Source organism: Bathycoccus prasinos (assembly GCF_002220235.1).
Source record: "Bathycoccus prasinos genomic : Chromosome_12".
NCBI lineage: Eukaryota > Viridiplantae > Chlorophyta > Mamiellophyceae > Mamiellales > Bathycoccaceae > Bathycoccus > Bathycoccus prasinos.
Genome location: NC_023997.1, coordinates 459,982 through 472,163, shown reverse-complemented (window position 1 = coordinate 472,163; position 12,182 = coordinate 459,982). Strand labels below are relative to the sequence as shown.

Here is a 12,182-nt window from a genome sequence, read left to right as displayed (position 1 = left end):
TAGAGAGAAAGAAACCCTAAACGTTTAAAAAGATAAAAAGATTTCTTCCCAAAATCACTCACACTTACTTTTCGCGCAGATAAAAGGACGACGATGATGAACACGCACGCGCAAACGCTCAACACTAACGCTCTGAAGAGGAGCGAAAAACGTGTTTTTCTTAAGAGCAGCAACAGCAACAGGAGAAGAAGCAGCAGAGGAGCAGCATTAGCAGCGGCGAGTAACAAAAATTACAAGCTGACTTTACTCCCGGGCGATGGCATCGGGCCGGAAATCATGAAAGTCGCCGTGGACGTTCTGAACGAAGTCGGGCGCAAACACGAGATTACATTTACGTACGAGGAGAAACTCGTCGGTGGAGCCGCGATTGATGCGTTCGGGACGCCGTTGCCGGAAGATACCTTGGAGTGTTGCAAGCAATCCGATGCGGTGTTGTTGGCGGCTATCGGCGGGTACAAGTGGGATACGCTCGAGGCGAACATGCGACCAGAACGAGGTTTGCTCGGGTTGAGAGCCGGGATGGAGGTTTTTGCAAACTTGAGACCGGCGGTGGTATTACCTCAGTTAGCGGACGCGTCTTCGTTGAAGAAAGATATCGTGTCTGGAACGGATATTATGGTCGTGAGAGAGTTGACGGGAGGGATTTACTTCGGCGAGCCGAAAGGATTCGGGACCAACGCCAAAGGCGAGAGAATCGGGTTTAACACCATGGTATATTCCGAGTCAGAGGTGGATAGAATTGCGAAGGTTGCGTTTGAGATTGCGCAGAAGAGAGGTGGGAGATTGTGTTCGGTGGAGAAGTCGAACGTGTTGGAAGTTTCGCAATTGTGGAAGGAACGAGTGATTAAGCAGCACGAGAATTATAAAGACGTGGAGTTGTCGCACATGTACATCGATAACTGCGCGATGCAAGTGATTCGAGACCCGAAACAGTTCGATACGATTGTGACTGGGAATATCTTTGGAGATATCATTTCCGACGCGGCGAGTATGTTGACCGGGTCCATCGGTATGTTACCGTCCGCGGCGGTTGGGAGTTCCGGACCGGGCTTGTACGAGCCAGTGCACGGTTCGGCTCCGGATATTGCTGGACAGGATAAGGCAAACCCGTTGGCGCAAGTTTTATCCGCCGCGATGTTGTTGAGATACCAATTTGGTGAGGAAGCGGCGGCGAAAAGTATCGAGGAAGCCGTGAACGCGACTTTAGATCAAGGCTTTAGAACGGGCGATATAATGCAAGAAGGCATGAAATTGGTCGGGTGCACGCAGATGCAAGAAGCGTTGATGAAGAACCTGAGCAAGTAAACGAAAGAAGAGAAAGGAGAAAGATTTTGTTTTTATTACGTGTGAGTTTTAATTTATATTTATTATATATATATTGTTCCCATCACCTTCTAAATATAAACGCGTTTCAGCACGCAGCGGTGATTTTTCATCCTTCATTCGTATTCACAAGGAGTATGTAATTAAAATTTTAAAAGGACAAGCGCGAAGATCTAATAACCTTCATTCTGGACTGATTTACATCCGCTCGAGTGATTCTTGTAGCGCTTTCATTCTCTCGAACAAAGCGTAGTGTTCGTTTGTCCGTTGTTCTGGTTCCGGCCACCCTTCTTGGTTGTACCGTACGCACTCGTTCAAGATATCGACATCGCTCGCGTAGCTTACCCATCCTGGGCATTTGTTCGCGACGGCGTAGCGTAAACACTCGAGTTGTTCAGAGACTATTACGTCCGGAACCCTAAGCGCGGGGTTCAGAGACCATTGAGCCCGCATCAAAGTTATCCTATCCCAGGGCGCTTTGACTTCTTCGCGTAAGTATTTGAGCAACTCGAGATGACCGAATTCGGCGGCAAACGCACATGCATCCGAATCGATAGGACACTGATTGACAACGCAATACTTTACCATGTCTAGATTATTGCGTTGCGTGGCCGCCAGAAGTGTCCCTTTATCCCACTCACACTTTTTCTCCTCTCGCACCCACTTGAGTAACTCGAGTTCATTCGTTCGAGCGACTCGACAGCAGAACGCTGGTTCGTCCAACTTTACCACCTCCGTATCACCATCGATATAATGCGTGATCGTAGTCCCCCACGGAAAATGCTCCCAAGCAAACTCCAACGTAGATATCGACGACATCTCTTCGACCTTAAACTTCTCTTTCAACTCCCTCGCGCGAGATGATCCCTTAATCAACTTTCTCGTTTCCGTGTTCACCTCGTAAAAGAATTTGAGATCCGTCGCGGAGAGTTTGCAAATCACATGCGTCTCCACGATATCGCGACACGCGCCGCCTTTCAGCGACGCCTCTCGAAAGAGCCGCCACAAGGCAGTCGTTGTTGGGTTCTCGTCGTCATCGTTCGCGATGATTTCGTCGCTCTTTTCGCTCGCTCGAGTATTACGAGTCTCTTCCACGGAGCACTGATCGGAGGAGGACATTCTCCTCTTTTCTTTGTTGTGCGGGGCATTTTTTCCAATTTTTTTGATTTACTCCTTTCGGACAGCAGTAGTAGTAATTTATATATACACAGAACGACTAACAATTCAAATCAACACGAACAAACACACTAACACACACACACACACACACACACACACACGAATATAAAGCTATCAATAATTTCCTCCTCTTCTTCTTTTTCACCACGTTTTTTTAACGATACAAGCTCTTCTCTCGCAGCTCTCGCCATCTTTTCGCTCTCGCGCCCGCTCGTAAAGTTCTCTTTTTCAACCCGAACGCGCGGTTCAGTATCGGTTTCACGTCGTTTACTTCCGATATCACGTCCAATACCGGCAACAATCGCAACAAGTGGTCGTCGGTGGGATCGTCGTACCACGATTCAATCGGGACGCCGTTTTCTACTTGAAACCCAAACGCTTGCGGCGAGTTGTCGATGATGAGCGTTCGACTTAAATCTCTTCCTAACACCGATAAATCTTTCAAATAGTTCCCTTCCACTAAAACGCACGAATCGCGGAATAATCGATGCGAAAAGTAAACGTGCTCTGGATCTAAATGGTCCAACAACTTATCCGCGTACACTTTTTGACTCGCCGTAAATATCACAACCTCGAATTTCTTCGAGACGCGCTTCATGAACTCCTCCAAATGCGGGCGAATGCGCACATTCACCGCGTGCGTTTCGTTGTTAAACTGAACCGGGAAGGTGAAATCTGGCGTACCTTCCTCTTCTTCTAAGTTTGAGTGCACTAAAGTTTCGTCTAAATCGAGCACCAAAGTGTTCTTTGGTTCGCCTTTCTTTTTGGTCGGTAACGCCGCTTTCCTCCGTTTCGGGACGCACTGCTCTAGAGGAGGCAAGTGAAAAATGAACGCCCACGGGTCGAATTCCTCGTCGTACTCGTCGTCGGAGTCGAGAAATTCAGCCTCGTCATCGTCAGTATCGACGGTGAATCCGCTGAGAATGGCATCCAACTCCGCGCGGCTTCGTTTTCTTCCGGCGCCAAAAGAGGTTGACGGCGCATCGTCCTCGTCCTCATCATCCTCGTCTTCACGAACGTCGTCGAGACCTTTGTCGTGCTTTGGTGGCGTCAACGCGCGAAGTCTGGCGTATTTTTTCGACCCAAGCCTCGAAGCAGTTCGAGTACTCTTGGCGGCGCCATCCTCCTCCTCTTCCGCGACGGCGATGGCGGCGACGCCCTTCTTTTCGGCGACTTCTGTCCCGGAAAGAAACGAAAACATCGGCGAGAAAATGGAATCCATGAACCGTTTCCTTCCTCTTCTTATCATTCCTCCTCCTTGTTCGGCAGCTGTCGCTGCGTTCATTATATTCGTTGTCGTCGTTGTCTTTCGTCTCGTCGTCTTGGTTCTCGCCGCTTCCACGTCATCCTCCCCCTCTTCCCTGGCGCTCCCGCCAATCTCCACGTCGTCGTCCGATACCGCGGCGTGTTTCGACGAGTTGTTCGCGGCTGCCGCAAATCTCAACTGTCTCCCGCCGCCGCCATTTTCCTCCTTCTCGCTTTTACTTTTCTTGCTCTTCCTCAACGAGCTCGTGATAAAACTCGAATCCGCGTCCGCCTTTTTCGTCGGCGGCGGCGTCGTGTCGTTCTTCGCGCTCGTCGCGTTCACCAACGGGGTTGAAGCGGTATTCGTCCCTAAACTCCTCTTCGCCCTCTTCGCGTTCGCATCTTCGCCTTGCAAAAACTCGTTGTTTTCCACATCTTCCTCCGAACTCATAGTCTCCGCCCTTTCTCTCTTCGCCGAAGACGCGCTCTTGGCGATGGATTTCAGCATGGATATCGCCGAGTTGATGATTCCGGATCCCGAAGACAACCGGCGCTGGATGTGACTCGCGTCTCTGTTTGGTCTGTTTATATGTATGTATATATTCACACGAGAAGAGAGAGAGAGAGAGAGAGAAAATAAAGAGAGCGTAAGTGGTCAGTGGTGTGTTACAAAACCTTGTCGTTGTGTGTGTGTGTTGAACCTCGTCGTCATCATCATCGCGCATGTTCACTTCTACACTCCCGCGAAAGAAATTTTTCAGTGCAAAACGAAAGCCCAAGAAAGGGGTTCCAAACGAGCGCAAAATGAGAAAAAAAAAACTCGCATATAACGCACGTCATCTGATTCGTATTCTCCTCGTTATTCTCCGTATTCGTAGCGTTCGTGGTGTTCGTATTGTCGACGACAGAAGCGGAAACGTTGCTATTCGCGACGCGTAAACTCATGCGCTGGTGGTGTTGGTGCGACATTAGTATTGGTTTTTATGCGTGTTGTATATTATTCCAATTAATGTGTGCGCTTTCAATTGGTATTTCCCGTACAGTTTTGAATGGAAATGAATGTGTTTGAATTGAACTTTGCTTTTGACGACGGACGACAAAAGTTTTCCTCGACTTTAAAACTGTTTCGACAAATCCTCTCGTTTTTATCTGTCGTTTCCCGATGTGGATGAACCCTCGGCGTGCAAAAGGTGCGCGTGGTAAAAGCGTTCGCTCAACGAAGAAGTGTGTCTGTTTTGTATCTGATTCTAAAGTGAATTGAGGGTGCCTTTTATTCCCCTCCAGATTTAGGGTTTTCGATTTCAAGGTAAAGGCTCTGTATTCTCACACCCCTAATAAAGAACGTTTTGGTCTCTATCGCGACACTCTTCTGCGAGTATTCGAGGCTCGAGTAAAATACGTCTCTATATCTTTCGTCTCGATTTTTATCTTCTTCTTCATCGTCGTCTTCTTGGTCTTCTTGGTCTCGTTCTCGTTCTCGACGCCTAACAACGCGTCGTCGTCTTTTAACAACAACGTGTCTTTTTTCGCTTTTTCAGCGACACCACCTGCGTCGAACGGATGAGAAGGAGGTGATGGATGAGATTTCGCAGAGCGCTTTCGAATGTCGCCGCTCGATTCGTGTTTTCCTCGCTTCTCGGCAAAGGCGAAGACTTTTTGGACGCCGGTGGAGAAGACGCCTTTGTCTTCAAAGTCGGAACTGCGGAACCAAGAAGACGAGGAGGAGGTGGAAGACGAGGAAAGCGAGCTGTTCCTTCTTCCGTTCGTCGTCGTTTCTTTTTGTTCGTTTGATGCATTTTCTTTTACTTCTTCTTTCTTCGCTCGTCGTCGAGGTAAGGCGTCCACGGTGCCCAGATCTAAGGTGAAGACGTGCATAAAATGCTTCACGTGCGAAAATACGTGCGTGACAACCCCAGGTTCGTGTTTGAACGTCAGGGAGTCTTGACGACGGTCAGTTTGCTTCCTCTTTTCCGTTTTTTTAACTTCGCTCTTCTCTTCTCCTTCGTTATTAGTATCGCATGGAGGAGACGCGACCGAAGCGAACAACTCCGAGACGCCTCGCGCGTCCGATTCGCGAAAGAATTTTTGCGCGTCGCAGACGTCCGCATCACTCGGAACAGAACGCATCGCCAGTTCGCCTTCGCGCATGAATACGGATGGAAACTCCCACATGTCCGCTAATAATCCATTTTCTGGTCTTTTCGTTAAATAAAACCATTTCGTGTTCTCGAAGGTGCAACTCACTACCGCGACCGCGATCGCCTCTTGGCGCTTTTCCGCTTTCTTGGCGATTTCCGGATACGCCGTGACTGGCTCTTGCCCATCGGAAAGTAATTCGTGTTGATACCCTTCACAAAACGCAGAGATTGGACACGCTTTACACGAGGGGTTTTTCGGTTTACACACCGTCGCGCCTAACTCCATCATCGCTTGATTGAAATCTCCCGGTCGATTTTTGCTCTTTGCGTCCTCCTTCTTTTCATCGTCATCTTCTTCTTCTTTTTCTTCTTCTTTCCCAATCAACTCCCAGGCGACGCGTTTTATCGCATCCACAGTCTTTTTCTCCTTCACAGGATCCCCTCGTATCCGTCTCACTCGCGTCAAAACTCTGTTCACGTTCCCATCAATCGCAGCTTCGCGTATCCCAAACGCGATCGATCCCACCGCGCTCGCCGTGTACGGTCCAATCCCCGGGATTTTCAACAAACCAATAATATCTCTCGGGAATCTCCCTTTCAATTCTTCGCTGACATACTTCGCCCCTTTCAACAAAAACTGGCTCCTCCTGTAATACCCTAGCCCGGCCCACATCTCTCGAACCTCCTCTTCCGAAGCGTTCGCTAAATGCCTCACCGTCGGCCACTTCTTCACCCACCGCGACCAGTACTCCGCCACGCGTTCGATTTGCGTCTGTTGCGACATGATTTCCGACACCCACACCCCGTACGCGTACTGGTCGTCCGACATCACTCTTTTTTCTCTCCAATAATCATCATCAGCAGCACTACTTTTGTTGATACTACTACCGTTGTTATTAGTATGACTCCCACCCGTCGGCGTCGGCGCGGAGGACGACGTTTCCTTTTCACGAGATGATGACGATGATGGTGACGATGCTAATCGTTGCCATCGCTCAAACGCTTTCGTCGCGTCTTCTTCTAGTTCTTCTTCTTCTTCTTTATCACCACCAAAATGTTCAAACTTTGACGCGTCGCTTTGTCCTCGTTTTCTCCAAGGTAAACTTCGCTTTTCGGCGTCGTACCAACGCAACAGATTTTCCCGAAATGTAACCGCCGACGACTCAAACCTGTTGGCGTCGTCCTCATTCTCGCGATTACCATCACCTTTCATCGTCGTTGGTACTCTTTGTGCTCCCAAAACTTTTGTTTCTTTCGTTCCTCGTCGGCTCTTTAACTTCTTCGTCTCGGACGATATCGAAATCTTTTCTCCTTTCGCGAATCGATTTTGTTGATGATGACGATGATGAGGAGGAAGAAGAAGAAGACAAACCGTCGTCGTCTGAATCGTCGGACGCAAAAAAAAACGAGAAGCAGCAGCAGCGGGCAAAGAGAACGAGGAGGCGCGAGAGTACAAGGAGTCGCGAGAACAACACCCTTTTCCAAAGCTTTCGATGCGACTCAAGCGCATGTAATTTGTATGTCCTTTTTGAATTTTTTTCCCTTCAGCGCTCTCCCTTTCGTTAACATTTAGGGTGTACAACCCTAATTCTTCTCGTGGAAAGGAGAGGCTTTTCTTTTTCCGCACACGAAGCGCTTGACTTTCTCCGCTCTGCTCTGTCCTCTGTCCGTCGGTTACATATATTCTTCGATTGATATACTCTCGAGGATATATACTATTCTTCGCTCTCTGAGAGGTGTTCTTCTCGCGCGCTCGAAGAGTTACTCTTTTGTCCGTCAGTAAACACAAGTTTACGACGAATAGATTTCACGTGGAGTAGTTTTACACCCAGAACGGGTTCAAGACACATCACCGAAATCAAATCTCATTAAAAAATGTCAACCCCGGCTCGGAAACGCCTCGTCCGTGACTTCAAACGCCTGCAATCGGACCCACCGACTGGAATTTCCGGCGCCCCGACGGAATCGAACATCATGCTCTGGCACGCGGTAATGTTCGGCCCAGAGGATACGCCCTGGGAAGGCGGGACGTTTAAACTGACGTTACAGTTTACCGAGGAGTATCCGAACAAAGCGCCGACGGTGAAGTTCGTGACGAAGATGTTCCATCCGAACATTTACGCGGACGGGTCGATATGTTTGGATATTTTACAGAATCAGTGGTCGCCGATATACGACGTCGCCGCGGTGTTGACGTCGATACAGAGTTTGTTGTGCGATCCGAATCCGAACTCGCCGGCGAATAGCGAAGCGGCGACGTTGTTTCGAGATTCGGTGAGGGAGTATAATAAGAGGGTACAGTTGGTCGTGGAGAATTCGTGGATGGAATGATGATGATGAATGATTGCGAGGAGATACAGTAGGGAGAGATTAGAGATACAACTAGAAACTTAAATTGCTAAAATGTAATATATAATAATAATTCTAAACATTATTCATCGCGGAGGAGGAGGAGGAGGAGGAGGCGGGATCCCGATCCCGCCCATAATCGGCGGCGGCGGCGGGATACCGCCCATCGGCATCATTCCACCTGGTGCAGTACCACCACCACCAATATTACCACCCGCATTACTACTGTTGCTGTTCTCGAAAAATACCTGGCACGCGTACGTCTGACTTCCTTCCTCCCACGCGGCTTGACACCCGCTAAATCCTCTCGAAGCGCCTCCTCCTCCTCTCGTCGCAATCTCTACGTTTGGAATCTTAAACGCGATCGTCTCGTACGGATCGCACGCAAAAACCACGTATTGATACTTCTTATCCCACGGTTCTATTTTTTGTTCGTACGAGCTCATAAACCTGTGCGTCGGTTTCGCGTTCGTCTCGCGTTCCGGATATTCGATTTGAAACAACAAAGACCTCTTCCGCGAGCGCGCGTCGAACTGTTTCGTCACGCGGTACCCCGGTCTTCCTATCGTCGTCACCCGTTTCCTCGGCACGACTTTATTCCTCTGTTGCGGTAAAACTTTCGTCTCTTGCGCTTCACGCGCGGCGCGTTTCGCCAGGTTTTGTTGATGTCGTTTCCCTTGCGTGTGCGCTAAATAGTTCCCTTCGTTCCCGTGGATGGTGAGACACAATTTGCACTCGTACGAACCTAAATGGTTGCGCATGAAATACGGGTCTTTGCTTAAATCGATCGTCTCGAGCGCGAGTTTGCGTAAACGTTCGCGTCTGTCCACGGCGGTTTGCGACGCCGAGGCTAACCCGGCGGAGCCGACTTTCGAGCCGCCTCGGCCTTCGAACGACATTCTTTTCTTCTTCTTCTTCTTTCCCGGGAAAGCTCTGATTCAGAATTGAATCGATGTTGATGATGTTTTGACTTTGTGCTTTCTCTCTCTCTCTCTCTCTCTCTCTCTCTTTCAACACAAAGAAGAACAAAAAGAAGAATACGCTCACACTCGCAGAAGTGACTCTCTCTCGCGGATGCACGAACGACGTGTGTACTCTCTCTCCTGCTCCTCAAAAGAGGATTGAATTTGACGAATTCAAGAAAGAAGAGAAAAGGCGAGAGAAAAAAAGAGTTTAGGGTATCTAGGGTTTAGAGAGAGACCCTCTCAAAAAGGGAAAAGAGTTCGACAGAAAAATCAGACCAAACACATCATGGCGACGAGTTCTACCTTTACGAACGGTGCGAAAGGCGCCTCCTTTTGCGCCTCGTCGTTCTCACGCGGAGGAGGGAAAAGAGACAACGGGGTTTTCATTGGGACGGTAAAAAACGGCGAGAAGTCGTTTGTGAAAGGTTTTGGTCGAGGAAACGCGAGCGCAAAAGTTCGCGGGAAAAAAACGAACGTTGATGAATCATCATCGTCGAAAGGAAAAGAAGGGAAAAAACAGAAGAAGATGCCGGGAGACGAAGAGGAGGAGGAAGACGAGGAGGAGTTTGAGTACGAGGAAGTCGAGGTGGACGAAGATGGAAACGAAATAATAGCGACTGAAGGTTCTTCTGAAGGAGAAGAAGAGGAGGATTTAGATGCATCCGATCTGGCGCCGACAAAAAGGAGCAGCACTAAAGAAAAGAAAGGCGTCCAACAAACGGTGACGAAATCCATCCAAAAAGCCTACGAGAACGAAGGCATTCGCAACTTATCCTACGTGGTTGGCGTCTTTCTCGCCGGGACGTTAGGGTGGAGCATATATAAAGTCTACCGAAGATCCACGTCGCGAAGGGCGGTGAGGAAGAAGACGGTGAACAAAAACGTACTCGTGATTGAACGTTTGAAACCGTTCTTTCCGAACGAGCGAGAATCGATGACCCGAAACGTCGCGAAAGGAATCGCCCGCTCCACTGGGTTTACCACGCAGGAGGTGTTTAGGAAATATCTGAGGTATAAAATGGTCGAAGAACCGTTCACGGGAGCGTTTGTCGAGGACATTTTAGCGCTGAAGAACGCGTGCGAGTTAACGCCGAAACAAATGTCCGAGATCCTGTCCGAAAGCGCGGCGAGAATGGTGAAAAAGTACGGGACGTTGATTTTAGACGTCTCGGAGCTGACCAAGAGCGGCGCGGAGCGTAAAATGATCGCCGCGCAGATGTTTTCAAAGTTGTGTTATTTAGCCGATTTGCCGGCGTTGGTGGAGGACCAAGAGGTTGCCGCGGAAACCGGTCAAAAGTTGAAAGAGTTGTTCGGAGCCACGGACGAGGATTACGCGAGATTAAGAGTCGATTCCTTGTCGGAGAGTTCAGACGTCTCCGTCCTCGAAAAAATGAGCGGCTTTGACAAAGCGAAAGGAGGCGGGTCCGGCGGGAGTAGTAGCGAAGATGAGAATAAAGACGAATCGTCGGAAGCCGGCGGCGTATGATTATTTAAAAACAGTAATCACGAGAGAAAGAGAGAGAGAGAAAGAAAGAAAGAAAAGAACAAGAGTTAATATATACTATACAGTTTTAAAACGCGTGTGATGATAAAATGACATTGTTACGACGCGTTAAACATACCATTCGTCCTTCTCCCTAAATTCACCACAATTCAAACACACACTTAATTTGCACGAGAAACATGTCCAACGAGGACAATTCCCCACCTCCGGTTGTCCTAGACAACGGCACCGGGTACGTCAAGTGCGGATTCGCATCTGCGGAGGAATCACCTCCGATCGTGTTCCCATCCTGCGTCGGGAGAAGAGTCGTCCGGTTCGAGGAAGCGCTTGATAATTCTTCCCAAAACAGCAGCCTCACGGTCGTCGGTCAAGAGTGCATCGACAACCGCCAAAATTACGAGGTGTCGTACCCGATAAAAAACGGCATCGTCACTTCTTGGCAAGATATGATTTTAGTTTGGGAGCACGCGATTTACGACGAGTTGAAGTTGACGCGAGAGGAGATTGGCGAGCGAACGATTTTGCTCACCGAGGCGCCTCAAAATCCGATAAAAAATCGAGAGAAAATGGTGGAGATTATGTTTACACATTTCGGGTTTAAAGGCGTGTTCGTGCACGTGCAAGCGGTGCTGACGTTGTACTCGCAAGGGTTAATGACCGGGTTAGTGCTCGATAGCGGAGATGGGGTGTCGCACGTCGTTCCGGTTATCGACGGATTTACGAAGAGACAAGCGACGAAACGGTTGGACATCGCCGGCCGGACGGTAACGGAGAGGTTAATAGAGCTTTTAGGGAGAAGAGGATACGCGGTTGGACGCACGAACGACGTGGATTCGATTCGGGAGATGAAAGAGAGCGTGTGTTTTGTCGCGAAGGAGAGGAAAAGATGGTTGCGTTTGGCGAGGGAGACGACGGCGTGCGCCGAGTCGTACGAGTTGCCCGACGGGAGGAGGATTAAAGTAGAGAGCGAACGGTTCATGGCGCCGGAAATCATGTTTGAACCGAGTCTAGTGGGCGTGGAAAGCGTAGGGGTGAGCGAGTTGGTTTTCGAGTGCGTGCAAGAGTGCGATATGGACTCTCGAATGACGATGTACGAAAATATCGTCTTGAGCGCGGGTCGACCACGTTTCCTGGATTCGGCGAACGGTTAAAGAAGGATTTAATAGACTTGTATAAAGAACGAATATTGAAAAGCGACCCGAACGCGAACGTAGAAAAGTTTGTGAATCGAGTAAACGTGGAAACGCCGGCGGATAGAAAGTATAGCGTGTTCGTCGGCGGCTCGGTGTTGGCGAACATTATGAAAGACAACGATAAGTTTTGGGTGACCAGACATGAGTACGAAAAATTAGGAATAACGAAAGCGCTGAGAAAGTGCGAAGGAACGTTTCACGAATAGATGATAGAGAAGAAATGTGTATATATAGCAGCGACGCGCATAAATCGTACAAGAAAATCTAACAACAAGAAGAACAATAC

The 12,182-nt window shown here is 49.0% G+C and overlaps 8 protein-coding genes across 8 annotated transcripts; 4 read left to right on the top strand and 4 right to left on the bottom strand.

Moving 5' to 3' along the window:
• Positions 1-96: 96 nt before the first annotated feature.
• On the top strand, positions 97-1,305 carry Bathy12g02610 (3-isopropylmalate dehydrogenase; the record flags this gene model as incomplete). Its single annotated transcript, XM_007509812.1, has 1 exon — positions 97-1,305. The coding sequence occupies one exon, from the start codon at positions 97-99 to the stop codon at positions 1,303-1,305; it is 1,209 nt and encodes a 402-aa protein (XP_007509874.1).
• Positions 1,306-1,521: 216 nt separating this feature from the next.
• Bathy12g02600 lies at positions 1,522-2,442 on the bottom strand (the record flags this gene model as incomplete). The annotated part of the gene is made up of 1 exon (XM_007509860.1): positions 1,522-2,442. The coding sequence occupies one exon, from the start codon at positions 2,440-2,442 to the stop codon at positions 1,522-1,524; it is 921 nt and encodes a 306-aa protein (XP_007509922.1).
• A 214-nt stretch (positions 2,443-2,656) lies between these two features.
• On the bottom strand, positions 2,657-4,716 carry Bathy12g02590 (predicted protein; the record flags this gene model as incomplete). Its single annotated transcript, XM_007509666.1, has 2 exons — positions 2,657-4,328; positions 4,583-4,716. 2 exons carry the CDS (start codon positions 4,714-4,716, stop codon positions 2,657-2,659), a joined length of 1,806 nt encoding a protein of 601 aa, XP_007509728.1.
• A 384-nt stretch (positions 4,717-5,100) lies between these two features.
• On the bottom strand, positions 5,101-7,098 carry Bathy12g02580 (A/G-specific adenine glycosylase; the record flags this gene model as incomplete). The annotated part of the gene is made up of 1 exon (XM_007509688.1): positions 5,101-7,098. One exon carries the CDS (start codon positions 7,096-7,098, stop codon positions 5,101-5,103), a length of 1,998 nt encoding a protein of 665 aa, XP_007509750.1.
• Positions 7,099-7,760: 662 nt separating this feature from the next.
• Bathy12g02570 lies at positions 7,761-8,216 on the top strand (the record flags this gene model as incomplete). The annotated part of the gene is made up of 1 exon (XM_007509678.1): positions 7,761-8,216. One exon carries the CDS (start codon positions 7,761-7,763, stop codon positions 8,214-8,216), a length of 456 nt encoding a protein of 151 aa, XP_007509740.1.
• A 104-nt stretch (positions 8,217-8,320) lies between these two features.
• Positions 8,321-9,133, bottom strand: Bathy12g02560 (splicing factor 3A subunit 2; the record flags this gene model as incomplete). The annotated part of the gene is made up of 1 exon (XM_007509833.1): positions 8,321-9,133. The coding sequence occupies one exon, from the start codon at positions 9,131-9,133 to the stop codon at positions 8,321-8,323; it is 813 nt and encodes a 270-aa protein (XP_007509895.1).
• A 352-nt stretch (positions 9,134-9,485) lies between these two features.
• On the top strand, positions 9,486-10,685 carry Bathy12g02550 (predicted protein; the record flags this gene model as incomplete). Its single annotated transcript, XM_007509949.1, has 1 exon — positions 9,486-10,685. The coding sequence occupies one exon, from the start codon at positions 9,486-9,488 to the stop codon at positions 10,683-10,685; it is 1,200 nt and encodes a 399-aa protein (XP_007510011.1).
• A 197-nt stretch (positions 10,686-10,882) lies between these two features.
• Bathy12g02540 (actin) lies at positions 10,883-12,102 on the top strand (the record flags this gene model as incomplete). Its single annotated transcript, XM_007509937.1, has 2 exons — positions 10,883-11,758; positions 11,815-12,102. 2 exons carry the CDS (start codon positions 10,883-10,885, stop codon positions 12,100-12,102), a joined length of 1,164 nt encoding a protein of 387 aa, XP_007509999.1.
• Positions 12,103-12,182: the final 80 nt, after the last annotated feature.